Below are 25153 nucleotides of genomic sequence, written 5' to 3' on the forward strand. Positions count from 1 at the left end.
TGGACTTGCTGGCTTTAATGTAAAAAGTCTGTTGTGTAACTTTAATGAGGCAGTTGGACTAAAGCAGTATATTGCTCATCAAGGTAAACATCTGAGGAATAAGGAAATTGTTACTTGTCCTTTTACTCAGTGTTCTTTTACATCGCAGATTTACTAAAGTTTTACATCACATAAGTCATTTTCACAATCATTCTACTTTAAAAGATTTCAAGACAGAGCTTATTGTTCTCTGAACTTCCTTGTTCGCTGAACGGCAGGTAAAGGGCATCTTTTTGCTTGTTTACTTTTGTGTGTTTGTGTTTTCTCTAAGGGTCCTCAGATGACGGTTTGCTTAAATTTGGGTCTGAAAGCATTTTTTTTTTTTAAATTTTGCCTATACTCACCACCCCTCTTCTTCTGTTGCTCAGGTTGAAGCAGAATTTGCCCGTCTTACATCTGTTGACCTGAAATGGTTCCTTTTTTGCTGTGCTTGACCAATATGGAGAGGTTCATGGAGCTGTACAAATTCAAGAGTGGCATAGGAGGGCTGACTAGGCTCATAAAATCTTCGATGATGATGTAAGTCTTCAACTGCGACATGTTCTCCTTTGTTTAAGTTTGAGGTTATCCAGTTCAACTGATGAACTCATTGAAAGAAAGCTGATAAGTAAAGTCTGTCATCATATTTCACAACTGGACATTTAGTGTGTTAACTTTTACAGAATCTGTGTATATTGGTGGTAGGTGGATATCATATTCTACTTGAATGTCCTGATAAGCCAGATTCAAATGAAAAGATATTAAAACATTGAAAGACAGGTGTAAGTGGCCCAGTTATCTCCAATGATAATCATATATTGATGGTATTATATAGGAAAAAGCTGTGAATTTGGAGCTGCTTCATAAACACTATTTAAAAGTGTTTTTGTTTTCTTTTTGACTTCTTTGACCAGAGCCCTACACAAAGGAAGAGGGCAGAGGACCTCATTTTCTCAAGGAACATCCCTCACACACTCTCAAGACTGTGAAAGTTAGCATTTTTTCTTTTAGTAAATTTAATAATTACAGCACCGCTGTGGATTTTAAATGAAACAATCAAATAGTGATTGAAGTGCAGACTTTCAGCTTTAACTCAAAGGGTTAATTCCCTGCTCCCTGTAGTAACCACATGATAACATGTGTACCCTTCCTCACCAAATGTATTATTACAAGATCTTTGACACTGGAGATGGTCTGGGTTTCAGAGAAACTAACTGGCAAGCTAGCTTTGATATTGTTAGTTTCCTGTGTTTATTCATGTCTTCACCAGGGTCTTTGACATTTCGCTGCTGTACTGTTCACTACAGCTTTGTGTTTGATTTCTTACATTGTATATTGTAATGGCAGAGATATTAGAATATTTAAGGGGCTGCAGTGACTACTACAGCTGTGTGTGTGTGTGTGTGTGTGTGTGTGTGTGTGTGTGTGTGTGTGTGTGTGGGGGGGGGGGGGGGGGGGGGGGGGGGGGGGCAATACTTTGGTGAAATGTCCTGGACCCTGGAAATAAAGTTACCTTGAAAATTACCTTGAAGAGACTGTAGACTGGGTAAGCAAATAAAGGTCACTGGCCCAGAGTCATATGTTGATATTCAGTGCCAGTTATGCAACCGTTCCAGCCATGTCTATATGCTCTTTATTTCATGCTGTTAATATAAGGGGAAAAAATAAACTCTTACTGATTAAAGAAGCATTGTCTGTGGAGCCACAGTCTGATCCTGTAGTGTAGCTCCAGTTTGCACATTTATTCTCAGCCACATTTGGGTTATAGCGCAGCCAATATTTAGCATAAGTAAATTTTGATTAAAATTTGTGTTTGCATTCTGCAATTGAAGACATGCTCAGTTATTTATGAACATGGTCTTTGACAAGAAATGGACTTGTAACATGGGGGTACATATCTCATTCTGAAAAAACTTTAACAACTAATAAGCGTTACCCAAAGCCAATCAGCGTCATCCAAGGGATCAGTATGGCCAGTAGCGGTTTTTGATATGGGCGATACGGGCATCTGCAAAAAAAATAAAAAAAATTTAAAAAATTGCTCGTACTCACAGGGTACAGGGAGGAGAGGGCGGGGCGGCAGTGGATTCACTGACCGGCTGGAGCAGCATCTAATAACCAACTCGCAAAATAAAACAAAATAAAAACAAAACAACAAACACGAAAACACCAGACATCATGATACAGACTTATAATTTGCACCGATGTTTTTTCGAAATTCTACACGAAAAGTGAGCGCGAGAGCCCTCGGTGCGCCTGCTCGCTGCTGAAGTCAAAGTAAACTTTATTGTCATCTCCGCTACAGACAGTCCAGCATATAGAGACGAGACGACGAGGCTCCAGTTACAGCAGTGCAAGTAAACAAACAATAAATATAAAAAGAGTAAGAAAATAAATACACACTTTAGGACCAGGAGTAAAGGATCAATAACAATTTAAAATTTATAATTTACAGTTTGATGATTTAAAGTCACACACAACCCGTCGAAAGGGGGGGAGGGGCTGCTGCCAAATAGAGCACATTTCATTCATAATGATGTAAATCCAAGCCCATTATGTGTTCATGATTTGAATCCTGGGTTGTGCAAAATCTCAGAAATAAACCTTAGACAAAGCGAATCTGTGAACTAAGGTGTAGGTCTGTTAGGTTATGTTGTGGTGATTCTCGGGGATTGGGGGATTTGTGTTCATACTGGAGTGCAAAATTCAAACCAATGGAAGATGGACAAGAAAAGTTCAAAGCCATCAGGTGCTCAGTTTAGAAAAAAGAGAAAAGAAGAGGAGGAGAAATGAGCAAAAGATACAGGTAAGCAGATGTGTCTAGAGATGGACCGATCCGATATTACTATCGCTATCAGTCCGATACTGACCTAAATTACTGGATCGGAAATCGGAGAGAAATAAAAAATGTAATCCGATCCATTAAATATCAAAAAAGCACCTCACAAAACTTGCGACATGGCGTAACTTGGCTCATAACCATAGCACGTCGGAGCAGTATGCGTCACGTGATAGAGCGGCTGTGGGGTGCGAGACCTGTTGGCGGTCTGGTTGAGTATTTGTAGCCTCGCTACCAACCCAGCATTTCATCTCCGAGGAAGTGATCCCAGAGAGAAGAAAGCAAGTGTGTAAGTCCATCTCTGAATGTTTGTGAAGCGTTCCAGCGTTAAGCTTAACAACCGATATATGGAGCGACTGCCTCTCTCTCTCTCTCTCTCTCTCCTGCTGCTACTTCAACCCTGAAACTGATTAATGATCAGCTGATCGGCTTTTCTGTCCGTCTCTCCTGTTTGTTTTTGGCCCACTTCGTGCCAGAAAGCAGCGGCTGAACAACATCAGCACGTTTAAGCTTGAATTTATTTAATATTACTTTCTACACCAGGATCTTTTTCTACGCAGCTGACGTAACTGTGCAGGGGCGGATCTAGCAAAGTTTGGCCAGGGGGGTCGATAGGGCAGGGAAGGGAGGAACAGGGAAAAGGGGGCACAAAGACATACTTTTCTTTCTTATTCTCATTTAAAATGTCTGGCTGTTATTAAATAATTATCTGAATCTTGCACCCAAAGTTTTAATCTGATGTAAAAAGTATAGAAGTCCATTACTATATATAGTAACTGTTAAGTCTAATATACCAGCTATAGTACTTTTTCCTTTGGGAAGGTACCATCTGTGCAGTTCTGTTGAAGAAAGATGTTGAATCTATTTAATTATTCTTGAAAAATAAATAAATGATTTCTGTGCATTTTTTTCACACTGTATCAAATTAAAGTTGATTACATAGATTAAGCATCATGAGGTGGGGGGTGGTTCCCTATTTTTTTTTTTGCTGGGAGTTTATTAGTTAGGTCGCGTACTCTTTAAAATACCAGAATAGGGAGGATGGAGCAGGTTTAAATTTATTAGATTGATCAGTTTTGCTGAACTATGAAATATTTTGGGTGCAGTGTATTTTTTGCATACAGGTATAACAGAATAGCTTTAGTGTTTTTTTTTTAAACTTATACAAAATGTAGCAAGATATTATAAAAACAGTTTTATTGATTAAAAACCACACTATATCGGATTCATATCGGTATCGGCCGATATCCAAATTTATGATATCGGTATCGGACATAAAAAAGTTGTATCGTGCCATCTCTACTACAAAGTAAAAAAAGAAAAAAAAACACATGCACACACTAAAATAGACAACAAGAGCCCGGCTAATATGTACAAATAGAACAGATAAAATACAAATAGTATAAATAAATGAAGGCAAAATTTCAGAGTGAGGTAGATGTATGTATGTGTGGCGGAGGTGTGGTCCGGGGCGCGGCTGCAGGGGAGGAGTGGTGCAGTGAGCTCGACGGGGCGGTGCTGGTAAGAACAGCTGATGGCGATTTTGGACTGATGGTGGTTTTCCTTCCCTTTATATAGTGAGGCGGAGAGGAGTGGAAGAGCGCTAAGGGAAAAGAGACACACATCAGCTGGGATCGAGAGCTGTCAGTCTGTGCGTCATATTGTCTGATGTGTAAACATCAATAAATGTGGTCCTTGGCAATACGGATCTGCGTGTGTGTGTGCTTGGGCCTGGTATACTCCACAAGTGGTGCCGAAACCCAGGAGCCTGCCGGTGTGGGGATGTCCGACCCGCAGGCTGCGCCGCCCGCCCAGCCTTTGCAGTATTTGGCGCAGATGCTGGCGGAGATGGCAAAGATGAGCCACGACCAGGCAGCGGCCCAGCGGGCCCACCTGGCTGCGCTGCAGGAGCAGACGGACCGGCAGACTCTGGTTCTGGAGCGACTGGTTGCCGCCGCTGCCCCGCCGAAGCCCCCACCACTGTCGGTGGCGGTGCCCCGGATGGGGGACGGGGACGACCCCCAGGTTTTTCTGGAGACTTTTCGTGCCACGGCGGAGGCCTGCCAGTGGCCGCAGGCGGAGTGGGCTCCGCGTTTGCTTCCTCTGTTGTCAGGGGAGGCTCGGACGGCGGCCCTGGGTCTGCCGCCGGCTTCGAGGGGCAGCTTCCAGGACATGAGCCGGGCGGTGGTGGACAGGTTGGGGCTCACCGCTGAAGATCATCGCCGGCGATTCCGGGCCTGTCGGCTGGCCGTGGCGGATCGGCCGTTTGCTTGGGCCCGGAAGCTGCATGACGCGGCCGTACGCTGGCTGCAGCCGGGATCGTCAGAAGGCGAGACGCTGCTGGTGGGCAAAGTGGTGCTGGAGCAGTTCGTGGAGGGGCTGCCTGCAGAGACGGCGAGATGGGTCAGGTGCCACCGTCCCGCGAGTCTGGAGGTGGCGGTGACGTTGGCGGAGGACCACCTTGCCGCTAGAGCGGGGGAGCCCGGGGACAGCGGCCGGAGGCCGAACAGACAAGCCCTGGTGCCGGCACCGAGGCGCTGGATGCCTGTGCCAGGGCAGGCAGAGCGGACGCTGGCGTTGAGCCCCACTAATCCTTTTGCTGCGTTTGTGCCTTCCCAGGGACCGGACCTAAGCAGCGCTGCCCCTGAGCCACGGAGAGCAGCACAGACGCCGGGGCAGGAGTGCTGGAAGTGCGGACAGCCGGGACACCTGAGGAGGGACTGTCCTCTGATGAAGGTGGGGCAGGTGTTCCGCGTTGCCGGTGCCCCAGCGCCCTCTCCCGGTCCGGGAGGGACATACAGCATTCCGGTAAGGACTCGAGGGGGTATACGCCATGCTTTGGTGGACACGGGCTGCATGCAGACCCTCGTGCACCAAAGTTTGGTTCGCCCCGGGGCATTGCTGGAGGCAGAATGGGTGGAGGTGAGGTGTGTGCATGGTGATGTTCACAGGTATCCCATAGTGCCGCTGTTATTGAAGTATAAGGGTAAAACGCATAGAATAACGGCTGCGGTTAGCCCGCACCTGTCGCATCCCCTAATTCTGGGCACGAATTGGCCGGGGTTTTGTCATCTGTTGGGACAGTACGTGGGGGTGCGGTCACGACCGCTAGTAGCATGTAGTGTCTGCGCGGCGCTCAGTGGTGACGCGGGGTCGTCCGACACTGACTCTGGGGAGGGGGAGACGGCGGGTCCTTCACAGGTAGTCCCGCCGGCTCCAGAAGTTCCCCCCACGGGTGATTTCCCACTGGAGCAGTCTCGTGACGATACCCTACGCTCAGCCTTTGACCAAGTGATTGAGATTGATGGTCACGTGGTGCGCCCTGAAGCCGTGCGGACCTACCCACGCTTCATTTTGTCGAAAGATAGGTTATACCGTGTGAGTCGTGACGCTCGCACGGAGGTGATGCACACCCAGCTGTTGGTGCCGCAGGGCCGCCGGGAAACAATTTTCCAGGCGGCTCATTATAACCCTATGGCAGGGCATATGGGATACGAAAAAACTCTGGAGCGAATAACGGCCCGATTTTATTGGCCGGGCATCCGAGCGGATGTGCGCCGCTGGTGCGCGTCCTGCCCGGACTGCCAACTTGTTAATCTGCCGGCCATACCAAAAGCGCCTTTGCGTCCGCTTCCACTCATAGAGGTCCCGTTCGAACGCATTGGCATGGACCTCATCGGGCCGTTTCACCGGAGTGCACGCGGCTACCGCTTTGTGTTAGTCCTGGTGGATTATGCAACGCGGTACCCGGAAGCAGTCCCGCTGCGCACCATCTCTGCAAAGAGTGTGGCGCAGGCACTGTTTCAGGTCATCTCCCGAGTCGGAATCCCGAAAGAGATACTGACTGACCAGGGCACGTCGTTTATGTCTCGTACACTGCGGGAACTGTACGAATTACTGGGCATTAAATCTATTCGGACCAACGTCTACCACCCTCAGACGGACGGGTTGGTGGAGCGGCTGAATAAGACCTTAAAGTCCATGATTTGTAAGTTCATTAACGAGGATGAACGCAATTGGGATCACTGGCTAGACCCTCTGTTATTCGCAGTGCGGGAGGTGCCCCAGGCCTCCACGGGATTTTCTCCCTTTGAACTGCTGTTCGGCAGGAGGCCACGCGGGGTGCTCGACCTGATTAAAGAAAGCTGGGAGGACGGTCCGAGCCCCGCCAAGAATGAGATTCAGTACGTGTTGGACCTGAGAGCTAAACTCCACACTTTGGGGAGGTTGTCACGGGAGAATTTGCTCCAGGCTCAGCAGCGTCAGCAACGCCTGTATGACAGAGGGGCTAGACTCGGGCAATTTTCACCGGGAGACAAAGTGCTTGTATTACTCCCTTCTTCCAGCTCGAAATTGCTCGCCAAGTGGCAAGGACCCTTTGTGGTCACACGGCGAGTCGGGGACGTTGACTATGAGGTCGCTCGGTCGGACAGGGGAGGGGCCACGCAGATTTATCACCTCAATCTCCTTAAAGCGTGGAGAGAGGTTGAAACCGCTTCTCTGGTAAGCCTGGTTAAGGAGAGAGATGAGTTGGGGCCGGAGGTGCCAAATTCCATCATCCCCGCCTCCCTCCCTTGTGATGACCATCTCACACAGGCCCAGAGAGCGGACGTTGTCGTGTTACAACAGCGTTTTGCTGACGTGTTCTCCCCCCTGCCCGGCCGGACGTCTCTCATTGAGCATCATTTTGTAACGCAGCCTGGCGTGACGGTGCGTTCACGGCCCTACAGGCTTCCTGAGCACAAACAGCAAATCGTGCAGAGGGAATTGGCTGATATGCTGAGGATGGGAGTGATAGAAGAGTCGCACAGCGCCTGGTGTAGCCCCATCGTTCTGGTGGTGAAGAAGGATGGGTCTATACGGTTCTGTGTCGACTATCGCAGGGTGAATGCAGTGTCACGTTTTGATGCTTATCCCATGCCCCGGGTCGACGAGCTCCTGGATCGGCTGGGCAAGGCCCGTTTTTTCACAACCCTGGATTTAACCAAGGGCTATTGGCAGATTCCCTTGTCTGCCGAGTCCAAGGAGAAAACGGCCTTCTCCACTCCGTACGGTTTGTACCAATTCGTTACGCTTCCGTTCGGCTTGTTCGTGGCCCCTGCCACCTTCCAGCGCCTCATGGACCGGGTGCTGCGCCCGCACGCTGCGTATGCTGCTGCCTACTTGGATGACGTGATCATCCACAGCGACACCTGGGCGGAGCACGTGCAGCGGGTGGCCGCGGTCCTGGAGTCCCTGAGGCAGGCGGGGCTCACGGCCAACCCGAAGAAGTGTGCGGTTGGACGGAGGGAGGTGCAGTATCTGGGGTACCACTTGGGGGGCGGGCAGGTGCGTCCACAGGTGGAGAAGACGGCAGCGATCGCATCCTGCCCGCGCCCCAAGACTAAAAAGGAGGTGAGACGGTTTCTGGGGCTGGCGGGTTACTATCGCCGGTTCGTGCCAGGGTTTGCGCAGCTGACCAGCCCCTTAACCGATCTTACCCGGAAGGGTGCTCCAGATCTGGTCCAGTGGACGGGGCCGTGCCAGACGGCGTTTGTGCAGGTGAAAAAGGCTCTCTGTGGGGAGCCGCTGCTTCACACTCCTGACTTTTCCCTCCCTTTTGTTCTGCAGACTGACGCCTCGAACAGAGGGCTGGGGGCCGTTTTGTCCCAGCAGGTGAGGGGGGCCGACCGTCCCGTTCTTCACATCAGCCGGAAGCTGGCGGAACGCGAGAGACGGTACAGCACCGTGGAGAAGGAGTGCTTGGCTATCCGGTGGGCGGTCGACTCCCTTCGCTATTACCTCCTGGGGCGCTCATTCACCCTCTGCTCGGACCACGCCCCGCTACAGTGGCTCCACCGCATGAAGGATGCCAACGCCCGGATCACCCGGTGGTATCTGGCTTTGCAGCCTTTTAAGTTCAAGGTGGTCCATAGGCCGGGGGCGCAGATGGCAGTGGCCGATTTCCTCTCTCGCTCGCGGGGGGGGGGGGGGGGGGGGGGAGTAGGTTCGGCCGGTGGGCTTCCCGGCCTCAGTCGGGCGGTGGGGGTGTGTGGCGGAGGTGTGGTCCGGGGCGCGGCTGCAGGGGAGGAGGCGATTTTGGACTGATGGTGGTTTTCCTTCCCTTTATATAGTGAGGCGGAGAGGAGTGGAAGAGCGCTAAGGGAAAAGAGACACACATCAGCTGGGATCGAGAGCTGTCAGTCTGTGCGTCATATTGTCTGCTGTGTAAACATCAATAAATGTGGTCCTTGGCAATACGGATCTGCGTGTGTGTGTGCTTGGGCCTGGTATACTCCACAGTATGCAAAAGAGCTATGAGCTTAATATGTAAGATGATGCGATATGCAAAAATTATTACTGTTAAAAATTATCACTGTTAGAATAGGACAGCTGTTTAGGAGTCTGACAGCAGTGGGGAAGAAGGAGTTGTTGAGTCGAGATGTTCTGGATTTCACACTTCTAAACCTTCATCCCGAGGGCAGAAGTGTGAACAGTCCATGCTGTGGGTGTGTGGGGTCTTTGAGGATGGAGGCAGCTCTCCTCCAGAGTCTGTGATGGTAGCTGCTCTGCAGAGAGGGCAGCGGGGTCCTGATGATCTTCTCCACAGGTGTTATCACTCTCTGCAGGCGTTTGCGGTCCACAGAGGTAGTGCTGCTGTATCATGCAGTGATGCAGCTGGTCAGTGTGCTCTCCACATTGCAGCTGTAGAAGCTGCTGAGGATCTTGGCCGACATACCAAATTTCCTCAGCCTCCTCAGGAAATACAGCAGCTGCTGAGCCTTCTTGACCAGCTGTGTGGTGTTCAGTGTCCAGGTGAGGTCCTCAGAGATGTAGATGCCCAGGTACCTAAAGCTGCTCACCCTCTCCACTTCAAGCCCCTGGATAAACAGCTGCTGGTGAGGCCTCTTTTTCTTCCTCATGTCCACTATCATCTCCTTATCAGTGTTGAGGGTGAGGTTGTTGTCCTCACGCCATGACACCAGACCGGCTATCTCTCCTATAAGCCGCTTTGTCCCCTCCAGTGATGTGACCAATCACTGCAGTGTCATCCGTGAACTTCAGTATGGTGTTCTCTTTGTTGGAGGTGACACAGTTGTGGGTGAACAGGGTGTAAAGGATTGGGCTGAGGATACAACCCTGTGGGACGTCAGTGTTTGTGATAATGCTGCCTGAAGTCCTGTTGCTGATCCTGGTGGACTGAGGCTTGCCAATCAAAACTGATAGCAGAGCAAGCAAATACGTCTGCCTGGAGGGCCATGATGTTGTGACCATGCAGTTTGTTTAACAAGTGTGACGCTTGTTGAATGAACTAAGTACATAATATTTGATATAAAAAGGCAAACTTTGATTGCTCTGAAGTGTTGGGTTAATGCTGATTACATTAACACAAATGCAAAATTTAATTTAATATTTGTCATTCAGCTCACAAATCTATGTCCTCATCATATAAGATAAATTAGGAAAAAAATCTGTAGTAATAATTTCCACATAATAACTAATTGTCTCCCTGTGCTCTATTTTCCCCCTTTTTTCTTCTCTTCTCATCAGCCCTAACCAGTCACACCATTCAGATCGTTGCTCCTTGATTTCACTTCCTCAAACGTTTAAATTTGCTTAGGTTATCAGTTCTACTTGCCAGAATAGGAATGGTATTGCTTTCTGTGGTCAATAATGCCTTTGACTAAAATTGTCTTCAGAAAACTGATACTGAGAAACTCAGGTGTTTGATGTTGTTTTGCAGTATTGTGAAATAAATACTGGGTACTTATTCATAGCTGTTTGGATAATGGCAAGAGGTGTGCGATAAGCAGAAATGCTCATGACTAACAATAGTCATATATTTATTTTCCGGATCTGGGTTGTGATTGCACAAAACATTTCTTATGAGATCTATCTTCCTTATGACATCCTCCATTTCTTATTGGAGTGTCCTGAGGTATTCTAAGCCAGCGGTCTCCAACCTTTTTTGTGCCACGGACCGGTTTATGCCTGACAATATTTTCACGGACCGGCCTTTAAGGTGTCGTGGATAAATACAACAAAATAAAACTAGTACCGGTACCGAAAAAAGAAGATTTATTGATAACACACGTGAAAAGACTCAGGAAAACCGAGTTAACGATAAAAACGATAACAAAATAACGCTGGAAACCGATAAAAACCCTGCAAACCATACATTTCACACCTGAGCCTCAACACTCGCGGCCCGGTACCAAACGACTCACGGACCGAGGCCCGGGGGTTGGGGACCGCTGTTCTAAGCCATCTTAGAACACCTCAGGAATACAATACCTTTGTGCGCTCACACAAAAACTGTAGAAAATTTTATATAGCTGATCACTGTACTTATTCATAAAAAGCCTGCAAATAAAGAATCTTATCATTAATGAAAACTATAGTTCTCTCCCACTATCCATAGTCTGGATATTATACATATCTATTTTCAATAGTTGCACATGAACCATGCTATATCTTATCAAAGCGTCAACAGTCGACATTCAAGGGGTACTTAGATCAAAGCATGAGCAACGGAAAACTACCTGATGATAGACGAGCACCTTGAATATTGATGTGTGATACTCCGCTTCCCATTTTATTTAATGCACAAAAACGTTTTTACAGAATTAGCATGTATGCCTCTAGCATACATTTTTTTAAAATCATAGAGCACAAATAAAGCTTACAACGGTATGAAAAAAACACTCAGCATTTCAGAGTCTAATGGTTCAATCAATCAAGCAGTGAATGTGTTTTTGTGATATAACAGAGCTGGCAAGTTCCTGGAATAGTAATTAGGGAATGGAGCTCAGTGAGGGAGGGAGAGCCCCGAGCAGTCACTAAAAAACATTTTACATATGTGAGACTCAGGTCGGTGAGCACCTTTGTGACAGGAGCTGCTCAGCTGTGACTTTTCTGCCTTTAGTCAGATTTCTCCTTTTCACATTGATAGGAAAATTATTAAAGCTATACGACACACTTTTTGATAAGCTGAAAGGTTGAATCTCTCTCTCAATCTGTCCTCTTTTCAGACCTTGTTGTGGCTCCTCTGCTATCTCTTATCCACAGTACAATTCAATTCATGTACTAGTACACCATGTATCTGTAAAAGTGTCACACACGCATATCTGTTCCAAGGGAAACATTAAAAGAACTGTATAAATGAAATTCATGGGATTTCCCAGGCAAGCAATTGGATAGACATTCAAAGTGTGTGCTTTTGCTTCCTTGCAAGTAAAATAAATGTGTTGGCGCTCACTACTCTGTGTGTTTCACTTTATAAGAGAATGTTTCTAACAGTTTGATCCTTCGAGCCGAATTTCAACATCAGTCCCATTAATTTTTTGCCAAAGTTGACAGACGACGATCAAGTGGGAATCTTCGACTCTTGTAAGACCTCTGTCCCTTCACTCATGAAGTTTGGTCCGTTTGGGAAGGTAAGGCCAGCTGTTTGACCCACATAGCAAAACTGGTATGGCCCAGATCTGGCCCACACAATGTGCTTACACATCTACACGTAATCTGGCCCACATACCGCAAAGAATGATGGCCCTCAGGTGGCTCAGATTATGTTTGCCAGAGGTGGTCCACTGCTGGCCCACAACACTCTTAGCTCTGGCCCCAGATGTCAGCCTGTGTGTGTGTGTGTGTGGGGTGGGGGGGTAAAAAAAACAACTCTTGGACACTGCTAGCATAATAGACAGGTTTTTTTGACGTGGCTCCCAAATGCAAAGCAGTACATGAAGCATTGGTTTCCAAACCAATTTTCTTCCAAGCCAAAGACTAGAAAATATGGTGAAGCATATCTTCCATTTGGCTTCACCTGCACAAGATCCAAGGTAGGTCTCCCTGCAGAATTAGTTTTCCCTGTTGGGAGCACGCGATGGGCTCTCCAAATCACGGACAAACAGTATCCCACATTCTAGATTTTTAGTGCACAAACACTTCTTGTAATGACTAACTACTCCTGATATTTTGGGGATGTTAGCTCTTTATACAGTAAAGTTATAGTGGGATACAGATAATATCAGGCTGATCCTGCCTCGATTTGTTCCCCCGGTCCAAACTATGGACAAACAGGACCCCACAGTTATATATTATGATTTTGAACCCATTTTGCACACAGACACATTTGAAAAAAAAAAAAAAGGTATTGATAGCAATGTTGAATATTATTACACAGGAGAAAACAACTGCAAGTAAAATAATTACACCATGACGCCTCTGCCTTTCAAAATGGAAGGACAGTAACTCCATGTGTAGTCTATATGTAAGCATGTAAAAACTGAAGATATTAAGATTAACAGTAACAGTATTTTGTCTCTATCTGCCATTCTGCAATTCATCTCATGTAAACAATAACAAACAGTAAAAACTTAAAAACTTTAAAAAAGCCACGTACCTGTGATGTTGCTTGACGAACTCTGTATTCCTCGTCCACACGTCCTCAGTTTTGGGTGATTGGAAACGCCGTTTACGTGTGGACAAAAGGCCCAAACGCATAGAAACAGCTGTGTTTTCAAAAATGCTGTTAAAGAATAAATATATGTTCTCAGTGGTTATTTTCTGATTATATTGTTTTATGTATTTTAATAATAAAGGCCTGTATAAAAGAAGGCCAGCTTTGACCCACAAACCAAGTGCTCAGCCAGACTGAGAAACAGGAAGTTTAGTGCAGAGATGCAGAGGCATATTACAGTTTTTCTCGATTGCTAAAGCACATTTCTTGAAACTACGCCTCCTATCCTCACAACAGTAAACACAAATTCATAACATCTCACTCAATTTCCCAGACATCCTATTTCCAGGTCAAAATGAAGCTCTACACCCAAAACTATTCACTCCTGCTGAAAAACCAAACTTTGCCCTCAGACATCAAACACAAGCCCTCAAAAACACACACACTACAACAGAGTTTTGCACACCGGTACAATTAATTCAAAACAATAGTTCCAAAACAAATAGGTTGCTTATGGTTCTCCCCTTCAAAACCCTTGTCACATGATAAACACAAAAGACGCAACCAATGTATGTACAGTGGCACATTGTCATTCATGTACTATACAGTACAACACACACCAGAAACATTATCCCACCTCAGCATCTTGTCTGTGGTCTGGGTCAGGCCAGAGAATCTCATCCACATCACAGGCTATATTGGCCCCAGCCAGGCAGCGGGGGTAAAATCCTCTTGCATGCCTGATCCACCCCTGGCATGCATCTACTGATATGTCTAGGCAGGCCTCTTCCATGGCCTGAAGGAGGTGAACACGGACATAAGGTTCTCGGTCATACACTTTCCACCGCCATGCCGAAAATAACTCCTCTATCGGGTTTAGAAAGGGAGAGTATGCAGGCAGAAAGATATTAGAAAACCTTGGGTTTTTGGTAAACCAGTCACGAACCAGAGCAGCGCGATGGAAGCTGACGTTATCCCACACAACAACGTAGTGAGGCTGCTCTGGCTGTGCTGGTTCCCTGTAGTCCAGCTGGAACATATGTTGTCTTAAACCATCAAGAAAAGCAAGGAGAAGCATAGTGTTATAGGGTCCTAGTACGGCATGGCGGTGGAGTACCCCTCGTTGGCTGATGGCTGCGCACATAGTGACATTCCCCCCACGCTGACCAGGGACATTTACAATAGCCCGATGGCCAATTATGTTCCTCCCCCTTTTCCTTCTTTTGGTCAGGTTAAAACCTGCCTCATCCACAAAGATTATTTCATGGGGAACAGGCCGTCCTTCAATCTCAAAGATTCTCTGCAAAACACATAACACAGTAGAGTCAATCGGTACCCTGAACCACAGTTCAAGAGTGCTGAAATGGCAGCATAAACTGCCATGCTGTGATGGTACACAATACTTTATACAGTATCAAAACTCATACCTGAACATATTCCACACGTTGGTTTTTCACTCTGTCAGAGTTTCGTTCGAAAGGGACTCGGTATGCCTGTTTCATCCGGAATTGATTCTTTCGGAGGATGCGGTCAATTGTGGAGAGGCTGATGGCTTTTATGCCTCGAAAAAGATGATCATCCTCAATCACTCTCCTTTGAATCTCTTGCAGGCGGATTACATTATTTGCAATTACCATGTTTACAAGTTCCCTCTCTTGCTCCTCCGACAAAAGCCTTAACCTGCCTCCACCAGGTGTTCGTCTCTGTGTCCTACAAAAATAGAAGCACTCATTACTGTGACTGTCACACATTCATTTTACAGGCAAATAATGGAAACATACTGAAACTCAAGACACATTAGTTCAGTTGATAGGTTTGTAGCATAAACCTATTCGCTGGAACGTTAAGGACAATCTGCTACACAGCAAAAAACAAGACTCAAGGCACCAAAGTTCTCTGGTTACTCATGCATGAGGGAGACCTGGCTGGAGCCAAGCGTCGTTCCACCACGTGTGTGTGTGTGTGTGTGTGTGTGTGTGTGTGTGTGTGTGGGGTCAAAAGGGTCATATAACATGAAAGCATCAAACATCCTTGGTCAGGAAGAGGGTAGACTAGACCCCCCCGGTAAGGAAGTCCAGCAGTTCATCTTGTCATGGTTCGGCTGTGTGGCAGGCAGGAGAGGACCCAAACGCAAACTCACAGAGACAAAAGGTAAACTCAAAAAACACAGCTTTATTGCTGGCGTGGAGTGGGACACGAAAAACAATACAAAATAAACTAAACTGGAAAAACTAAAGCACAAGGAGCCACAGGGAAAAATCACACAGCTATGATGGAGACTACGACACTGACAAAGAGAAACACAGGGCTTAAATACACAGAGGGATAACGAGGGAATGAGACACAGAAGGAGGGCACAGCTGGGAGAAATCAGGACTGGACGAGACAGACGCAAAACTAGAAACACTCACATGAGGCATGGACCTTCAAAGTAAAACAGGAAGTATCACACAGAGACGCGAACTAGACACAGTGGAGACAGCAACTAAGAAACAGAGACAAACCATAAGGCAGAGGTCTAAGAACCAAAATACACAGAGGGAAATACTCAGCTTTGAACACAAGAGACTAGACTAGAGGGAGTAACAAAAGACCAACCATGAGAACATAATGCACAATGCAGGGTGACAGAAAACAAGAAACTCAAACATGCAAAGACACACCATAAACAGAACAGAGGGGGCACAGAGAGACATGAAGGGCAGGGGAGACTTAACATGGGTTGAAACACAAGGGGGAACTAATAAGCAAATCAACATAGGAGGCCTAATGAGCTAAACATACTATAAACATCAAAATGAACTAAAACTCAAAACACTGGGTCCTAAGACCCAGGATCGTGACACATCTAAACAGAAAAGCACTCAGACTAGAACAGACGTAGCTACGTTAATCCTACCATAAAACAATAAGACAAGATGAGAACTTTTCCCATGCCCCCAAGATGCAGGTGTGCATTCCAGTGTGGAATACACACCAAGCCTCTGTAGCCTGTTAAAGATCACACAACTTATCACTACACAATTGATTATACACCTCTAAGCATATATGGTTAAATGTTTCCTAATACAAATGACAATAATAAAATCTAAACCCAACATCACCACTCTGTATTGTCATTTTTTAAGGCTATACGGCGTATATATATCTTCAGCTCTACAGCACTTGTCAACATTTTCAGTGCAGGCTTCATTTCATACACACATATCAGCCTTAGTATCCATGTCACTCTGCTGCAACAGTATGTAATTGGTAAAGGTGTTAGCAATCATTCTATTCACCATCGATCTTACACATGGCAAAATGCAACCTGTAAACAAGCAAAGCAATGCCAATAATGTAAGAATGGGAGTCAAAAACCGTAAGAACATATTCCACCATGGTCCAGATGTCAACCAGGCTATCTAGCCTTGTGACGCGTCTCCTCCTGATGTGTGGTCTGCCACATATTTCTGCAGAGCAGTTAAGTTCTGCAGTGCCTCATAGATGTCTCCTCCAGTCGTATATCCATCCGGGATAAACGTACAACACGTCTCTCCAATCAGCTTACACACTCCTCCTTGTGATGCTGTTATCAAGTCTAGGGTCAGCCTGTTCTGCAGTACCATCGTTCTGATGGCCTGTTGCTCCTCCGCTAAGACTGTTCCCAGAGTCTTAGTGAGATTAATGTGTCGCAGTAAGGCATACCGGTTGATCTCCACATGATCCCGCACCTCTGCAACTCCGATGTTTGGGATCAGACTTTGTAAGAATTTAGCTCCTCCACTCCAAATGCGAAATTCTCGTGGCACTCCAGTGTCTACTGTCACTCCAAAAGAGTTAGGTGAGGCTATATTCACCTCACGCTTCCGTCGGTTGCTAGGGTGATGTTCAACTCTGTCCATGAAGAAGACATGATCTGATAACTTCACCACGGCACACAATCCTCCCCATCCTTCAGGGAGTGATAGATAGGCTTTATGTCCACACAGGAAATACCAATCAGCCAAAACTCTTGTTCCTTTGCTGCTCGGCACCGTCCTTGAACATCCTGTCCACTTCTGACTCTTTGCCTTTACTGGTATCCTGTAAGCCCGGTTGGACTTGCATTCAGTCCTCCTTAATGTCAAGTTCTCAGCGCACTTTGCATTGGTCAAGCATTTCATACACCTGCTCTCATCCTCTGGAGGGCAGTAGGTGTATATGTATCCACATAAGCGAAGCGGCAACTCCCCCACTGACAGTGATCCATTGTTCATCACACACAACGGCAATTGGGCTGTATTCAGCTTGTTCAGCAATATTATGTCTGGCAGTGGGTCTGACACTTGAGGCCAGGCCAATAAGTCAGTTTGCTCAGAACAATTCATGTTTAGAAGTGGCGACTTACTCCAGGTGATGTTCAGAGGTGTACTGTAATTGGCCTGGGACCAGAGGACTCTGTTGCCAGGATGAGTTGCTAAGCCCAACAGACACCAACTCCTGTCCTCTGGTATGCTGTACGGCCACAGTCCAGATGTATATGCGGATAACGGCATATGAGCACACACATAGCAGTCCGTCCTATTGTTCAAGTGAGCAGTTGTATTCATAAACTGCCACCAAAAGTTTGTAGAATAGCCATGAGGGTATTGGGTGTGGTTTCCTTGGACATACAGGGTCTCCACAGCTGACCATGATGACATCAAAGCCATTACACTCAGCAGGGTAGACAACACTTTACCAGCCATTCTGATGAGTACCTGTGGCTCAGTTGGTTTCTTCACCGGATTGAGACGAGGGGCCCTGGAGGCTTTCCCCCCCCTTTGTACCCGGTCTTCCTGCCACTTACTCCGAGCTGGCCTGGATGTGTGTCACCTTCTTGCAGTGGCTTTGGTGTACCCAGGTGGGTCGTTCTGCAATTTTCACAGCTGTTGGTGTTGTCAGCAGAGCCTGGTATGGTCCGTCCCACCGTGGCTTTGACCAGCACTTCCTCTTTATGACCTTTATCAGCACCCAGTCCCCTGGCTTCAGACGTTCTTCCTGTACAGAAACAGAATCATCTGGCAGATTATTTGCACTCATGACTTCTTTGCTTTTAAGCATTTTAATCATCCAGTCTGCTAGTGTGTTTTCTTCTTCTGCTTTATCATTATCATTACAGAACACTGGGACTCTAAATGGCCTGCCATATATTATTTCAAAAGGCGTTAGGCCATTATCAGTTGGTGTGATTCTCATATCGTTAGCTTCATAGCATAATTGCCTAAGTCATTGACTTAGTCAAATGACTTAGGCAATTATGCTATGAAGCTAACGATATACATTTTCACTAGCTCAATGCAGTCTACCCATGTTCTGCCTGTTTCCTCCATTGTTTTCCTGAGTCTCAGCTTTACTGTGCCATTAGTCCTTTCAACCAGCCCCGCACTCTGTGGGTGATATGAGCAGTGCGTTTTCAGCGTTATCCCCAGATGTTGTGACATTTTCTCAATTACTTCATTCACAAAATGAGGACCATTGTCACTGTAAATAGTCTGGGGGATCCCATGCTCTGGGATCACGTTTTTGCATATTACTTTAGCCACTGAAATAGCATCTGCTTTCTTAGTGGGGACAACTTCTACCCACTTTGAGAACGGGCACACAATTACCAGGCAGTACCTGTAGGTGTTACAGTTAGACAACTCAATGAAATCCATATGGATTACTTCAAATGGGTAGCTGGGTCTGGGAAACCTTCCTCTTTTAGGTCTGAGGTTCCCCTGAGCATTATGTTTACAACATATTAAACATGCTTTACAAAAATGTTTTGAATAAGCATTGAATCCCAATGTGAAAAACTGCTGTTCAACTGCTGCTACCATTCCAGCTGTCGAAATGTGGCAGAGTCCATGACTCAAAATTGCAGCAGTCCTATATAGGTTCTTAGGCAATATAGGTTTATCACAAAGAAAGTAGACATCACCTCGCAGGCTTGCTCCTTTAGTGAGCCACAGCTGTTTCTCAGCTGGAGGTGAGTGTGACTGCATGTCTGCTAACACATCATGTGTGATGGGCATAGTTTGCTCCTGTGCCCCCAGAATATGAACCCCATGTGTTCCAAGGGCCGCTTCCTTTGCAATTTTGTCTGCAAAGGCGTTGCCCAGTACAATGGGGTCAGTGCCACGTGTGTGTGCTGCACATTTGTAAACTGCAACTTTACTAGGCAGCAAGACTGCTTTCAACAGGGCCTGCAACAATGTCGCATGCTCCACAGGTTTCCCTGTTGAAGTTGTCATGCCTCGTCTTGACCACTGAGCGGCAAAGAAATGAAGTGTAGCATATGCATACTGTCTGTATATATAGTCACTGCCTGCCCTTCAGCTGCTTTGCAGGCTTCCGTCAGAGCCACTATCTCAGCTGCTTGGGCAGACATGGAATGTGATAACTGCCCAGCACGAATGACCTGCACATCATCCACAACAGCAAAGCCTGTTTTAGTCTTTCCCTCTGCTGTTTTAAAACTGGAACCATCAACAAACCAAATCTTGCCCTCAGTGAGTGGTATGTCCGTTAAATCACTTCTAGGTTTACACTGTGTTTCCACATGCTCACTACACACATGTGGTGTACCCTCCTCCTCCGTGGGCAACAATGTAGAGGGATTCAAAGTTGTACACCGCTTAATAGTTATGTGTGGCTGGGAGAGCAACAGTGACATTAAAGACAAGTGTCTGGCAGGTGACAAGAATGTCATTTTAGTCTGCAGCAATAAAACATCAACCTCATGTGGAACCAGCAGGGTCAAAGGGTGAAACAAAACAATTTCACCAGAACACTTTACGGCTTCAGCGGCTGCACACACAGATCGCACACAGTGAGGTAGGGCACAAGCCACAGGATCCAGCCTCTTAGAATAATAAGCTACTGGCTTCATTCCACCTCCACATTTTTGTGCTAACATGGATGTCATAAAATGCCCTTTACAGTCAACAGTTTGAACAAAAGGCTTGTTATAATCTGGAAGCCCTAGAACCGATGCTCCTGTCAGCATCTGTTTCAGCGTGCACAAAGCTTGCTCCCCCTCAGGGGTCCAACTTAAACTTTCTGACATAGCCAAAGGCTTACTGTACATCATATCTAATAATGGCTGCGCAATTTCAGAGTAATGGGGCATCCACGATCGACAGAAATTTAGCAACCCTAGGAATTGCATCATGTGTTTCTTTGTCACTGGCCTAGGCGCTGCCAAGATAGCTGTTTTCCTCTCTGGATGTATGCTTTTCCCTGCTGCACTAAGCAGATGTCCTAAAAATTTCACTTCTGTCTTTACCCACTGTAGCTTTGAAAGTGAGGCCTTGTTACCTGTCTCAGCTAAGTGAGTCAGCAATGCCAATGATATGTCTTTGCAGTTCTTCTCTGAATTGGATGCAATTAAAATGTCATCGACATATACCAACATCTGTGAATGTGATGGAATCACAAAATCAGACAGACAATTTGTAATATTCTGTGTGAAAATTGTAGGACTATCACAAAAACCTTGCGGCAGTCTGGTGTATGTGTATTTTTTGCCTTGATACGTGAAACCAAACCAGCCTTGTGAATTCTCATGTACTGGTATGGAAAAGAAAGCATTACTTAAATCTACCACTGTGAAGTGTGTCATGTCTGGCTTAAGCTGATTTAACAAGGTGTGGGGGTCGGGGACGCATGGAGCGATGCTCTCCACTGCCTGATTTACAGCTCTTAAATCTTGAATCATGCGCCACGACTGTGAATCAGCCTTTCTAACTGGGAAGATGGGTGTGTTACATACTGCTTGTGGAGCTTCAACTAGTATCCCTGCCTTAATCATATCCTCTATTACTGGTTTAATGCCTTCTACTGCATCAGGCTTTAAAGGATATTGTTTCACTCTTGGCCTAAAAGACGTTTTGGGTTTTATTACTACTGGACTCGCTGTTGTTATTAACCCCACATCAGTCTTCCCAGTAGACCAGAGCTTCTCTGGGACCTGTTTAAGCTCCGGGTGATCTTTGACATCTACAACATATCATTCTGCTGTGTCATTCTCACTCCCCTTTAAATGTGTTTGTGGTGTAGTATGTGTCACCCATCCCAGCTTTTTACGAAAGATGCTGTGCTGCATGTCTGTCTCCCAACCCCCTCCAGCTTGCTGCCACATTCCAACACTCTCCCCCTGTCTCACCACAGATGCTAAGTCTGTCCACTCAGCTGTGCCACTCTTTGTCAGTGAAATATGTGGTGTTTGCCCTGTAAAAAGTTGTTGTGCAGCTTCAGAAAGGATCACACTACATCCAGCCATGGTTTCACCATCAGTATATATTGCTTTTATGGTGATTCTCTGTGGCCCTAATTTCAGCACTTTATCTGTGTAGGCCTCATCAGGCCCAGGCATGGTCTTAAATCTCAGTGTGACATGCAAATCATCTGGTGGCTGTATGTCATGGCTAGTTGTCAACATTTCCTCAGCTGCAGCTAACAGTTTACAGTTTATTTGATCAGGTCTGGAGGCCGACAGGTCAAGTGTCCAGTAATAATGCAAATCCCCACTGTCCTGATGAACCATTGTCTCAGCAGTTTCACCTTTTCCTGCAGCTATCATCCCAATGGATGTTGGAATTATTGAAATTCCAAGTTTCATCATCATATCTCTTCCCAAGAGGTTCACCGGACAAGTTGGGCATATTACAACTGAACTCTGAACTGCCTGTCCTGTGGTAGGATCTCTAATCCACACTGGTTTAGAGATTCTATGCTGATTTAACTGACCATTTGCAGACTTCACATAAATTGTGCCATTTGAAGGGTCAACTCCTGACACATGATCTTTTAAAACAGTTTTATCTGCACCTGAATCACACAGAAATTGAACAGTTTTGCCTTGCACAGTTAACGTGCGAACTGGTTTTACTTCTTTCCCTGACAGATTTAACAGTACTTCAGTCAAATCTAGAGTCTGAAACACAGGCTGTTGTAAATTCTGGCAAAGTAAGGGATCATTTGTACATGTATGTGTGTTAGCAGTGTCAACAGGTGCTAGTCATTTATTGTAATAAGGGTTTCTTGGATCAGGGCGTTTATACTCTTCAGGCATGCGATCAGGACACTCCCTTGCGTGATGGCCCATTTCCCCACATGCATAGCATCTATCATCTCTTTTCCCACGGTTCCTCCCAAATTGCCATGAGTCTCTATTTCTCCTATTCCTGCCTCTGTTTTGCTCTCTTCCAGCCTGTCCCTGAAACAAAATTTCACCTGCTAAAAAAGCAGCGGCCTCAGAACTTTGGGACTTCTTTTTTTTATTTTTAATGACTTCCTGTGCGTGGCGGGCCCAGTTCATGCATTCAACGGACCCGTCAGTGTTATGACTAACATTTTGTTTTCTGATGAAATCAGCAATGGGTGAATGAAAGCCATTCATCAAAGCATGTTTTAACTGCTGCTGATATGGACTGGCCTTCTCTGCACTCTCTTCAAGGCCACTATGTTCTTTGAAAACTTCCTCTAATCTTGCCCTGAACTCATGAACATCCTCTCCTTCCTTCTGAATGCATTGGGCAATTTTGTTGTAATCTACAGAAGCTTTAAAAGTATTTCTAAGACGCTCATAAACCCCATCAACTTGGCCTCTTAAATTTGCATGGCCATAGGCTAGGACTGTATCACCATCCCTCACTGTGTAGGTGCCTCGCACCCGAGCCCAGTTATAAGTGAGACACTTCCTAAAGGTGGCTTCTGTTTCCTGACCGTTTAAACGATACGAGGAACAGAGTTGCTTGTGTCGGGCGATAAATTCATCAACATTAGTCAACGGGTTTCCTAAATCTTTACATGCCTCTGCACATTCAGATTCAGTCCATGGCCTGTAAACACAAATAACACGGCTTTGGTCATCTCCAACACCAAAGTGGGGATTTGCAACCTCCACCATGGGAAAGGTATCATGAAAAGAGTAGACAGGCATACCAGCTGCACTCGCCTCATGGCTTTTAGATTTGGATCTAGTGTTATAAGGACTTAAATATTCTGCTGCGGCATCCCCAAACTCCAGCCGTACTCTGTCCTCCTCCTCTCTCTCTCTCTTCTCCTGCTCCCGCTTTTCTTCCTCCTCTCTGACCTCTCTCTCTCTCTCTCTCTCTAATGCTGCTCTACGCTGTTGGTCCTTTAACGTCAGCACCACTGAAGTAGACCGCACCGTCTCATCTTCAGGTTTCACAGCTAATGCCTGCAAAGCTGCTCTCTTCGCATTCACTGCCTCCTGTCTTTTCAGCGCCTGCTCCAACCACAATTTAGCGGACGCCAGTTGTAACTCCTTCTCCTGTTTCAATTTTCCTTTCGCACAAGCTGCCTTTACTGTCAACTGATCTACTAACATTTGACATTGTCCTACAACCAATTTACCTTCAAAATCATATTTCTTGCGCCAATGTCCTAAATACTTTGCGCTACCGGGAGCGAATTTCATCATAAACTTCTCATCACCCTCTGACACACTCTTGGTTGCTTGGGAACCCATAATAACAACAACAACTGCTGATGTCACACACCACGCGTTCTGCTCCGCACACACTCACACTCAGCGAGGAACCTCTCGCTCCACAAAGCAGCGAGGAACCCAGTTATCGCTCCACAAAGCAGCGAAAAACTCACTTATTATTATAACTACTTATTATTATCACTTATTAAGTAACGAACTTCTCAACGCCTAACAAAATGGCGGAAACTGCACAACGACACGGTTATATAGTCAGCCTCTGTAAACTTACTTGGTGTTGCTCATTGCGTGTAGCATCAGTCCCGAATCCCGTCAATCGCCATCCGTCAAGGAGAAAAACAGACGGCTAATCCACCGGCCCGATGACAAATTCTCACGCCTCGGGACTTTGTTGCAGGACCTCTATAAGTCCTGGCTGACGTCAGTCTTTCGGTGTGTCTCTTTTCCCCTCGGTGAACGTCGATTCCAGGAATCCGGCTCTCGAAGGACCAATTAATGATAGGTTTGTAGCATAAACCTATTCGCTGGAACGTTAAGGACAATCTGCTACACAGCAAAAAACAAGACTCAAGGCACCAAAGTTCTCTGGTTACTCATGCATGAGGGAGACCTGGCTGGAGCCAAGCGTCGTTCCACAACTTGACCACCATCAGACTCTCAGCCAGGTTTCCCCACAGCACTCCTTTTATTGTGGTTACATGAATATGCATAGGGTCATTAACATATAGCATCTCACATAGGTATACATGTGAACAAAGAATACTGTGTGTGTGTGTGTGTGTGTGTGTGTGTGTGTGTGTGTGTGTGTGTGTGTGGGGTCAAAAGGGTCATATAACATGAAAGCATCAAACATCCTTGGTCAGGAAGAGGGTAGACTAGACCCCCCCGGTAAGGAAGTCCAGCAGTTCATCTAAACAGAAAAGCACTCAGACTAGAACAGACGTAGCTACGTTAATCCTACCATAAAACAATAAGACAAGATGCGAACTTTTCCCATGCCCCCAAGATGCAGGTGTGCATTCCAGTGTGGAATACACACCAAGCCTCTGTAGCCTGTTAAAGATCACACAACTTATCACTACACAATTGATTATACACCTCTAAGCATATATGGTTAAATGTTTCCTAATACAAATGACAATAATAAAATCTAAACCCAACATCAGTAACTTAAACGTTACTGTACAAAGCAGTCTTACTGCAAGTACACCTACCTGTTTTCCTCCCTGAAGGTTCTGATGATGGAGGCAACAATGAAGCGACTCAAATTTGGTTGTACTCGTTGCCCAGCCTCCCTCATAGTCATCCCATGGACAAGGACATGGTCAACTAAAGTGGCTCGAATTTCATCCGAGACTGACTGTCTTCTTGCCCTTGCTCTTCCCCTTCCTTGTCG

General features: G+C 46.2%; 1 protein-coding gene across 1 annotated transcript; it reads right to left on the minus strand.

Moving 5' to 3' along the window:
* Window positions 1-1953: 1953 nt before the first annotated feature.
* Window positions 1954-25153, minus strand: LOC308400719 (uncharacterized protein). The gene is made up of 5 exons (XM_080888625.1): window positions 24972-25153; window positions 14723-15005; window positions 13933-14595; window positions 13239-13347; window positions 1954-2026 (listed from the first exon to the last, which is right to left on the minus strand). Exons 1-5 carry the CDS (start codon window positions 25061-25063, stop codon window positions 1983-1985), a joined length of 1191 nt encoding a protein of 396 aa, XP_080744751.1. The 5' UTR covers window positions 25064-25153; the 3' UTR covers window positions 1954-1982.

Source organism: Rhamphochromis sp. 'chilingali' (assembly GCF_963969265.1).
Source record: "Rhamphochromis sp. 'chilingali' genome assembly, chromosome: 8".
In the NCBI taxonomy this organism is placed as follows: Eukaryota; Metazoa; Chordata; class Actinopteri; order Cichliformes; family Cichlidae; genus Rhamphochromis; species Rhamphochromis sp. 'chilingali'.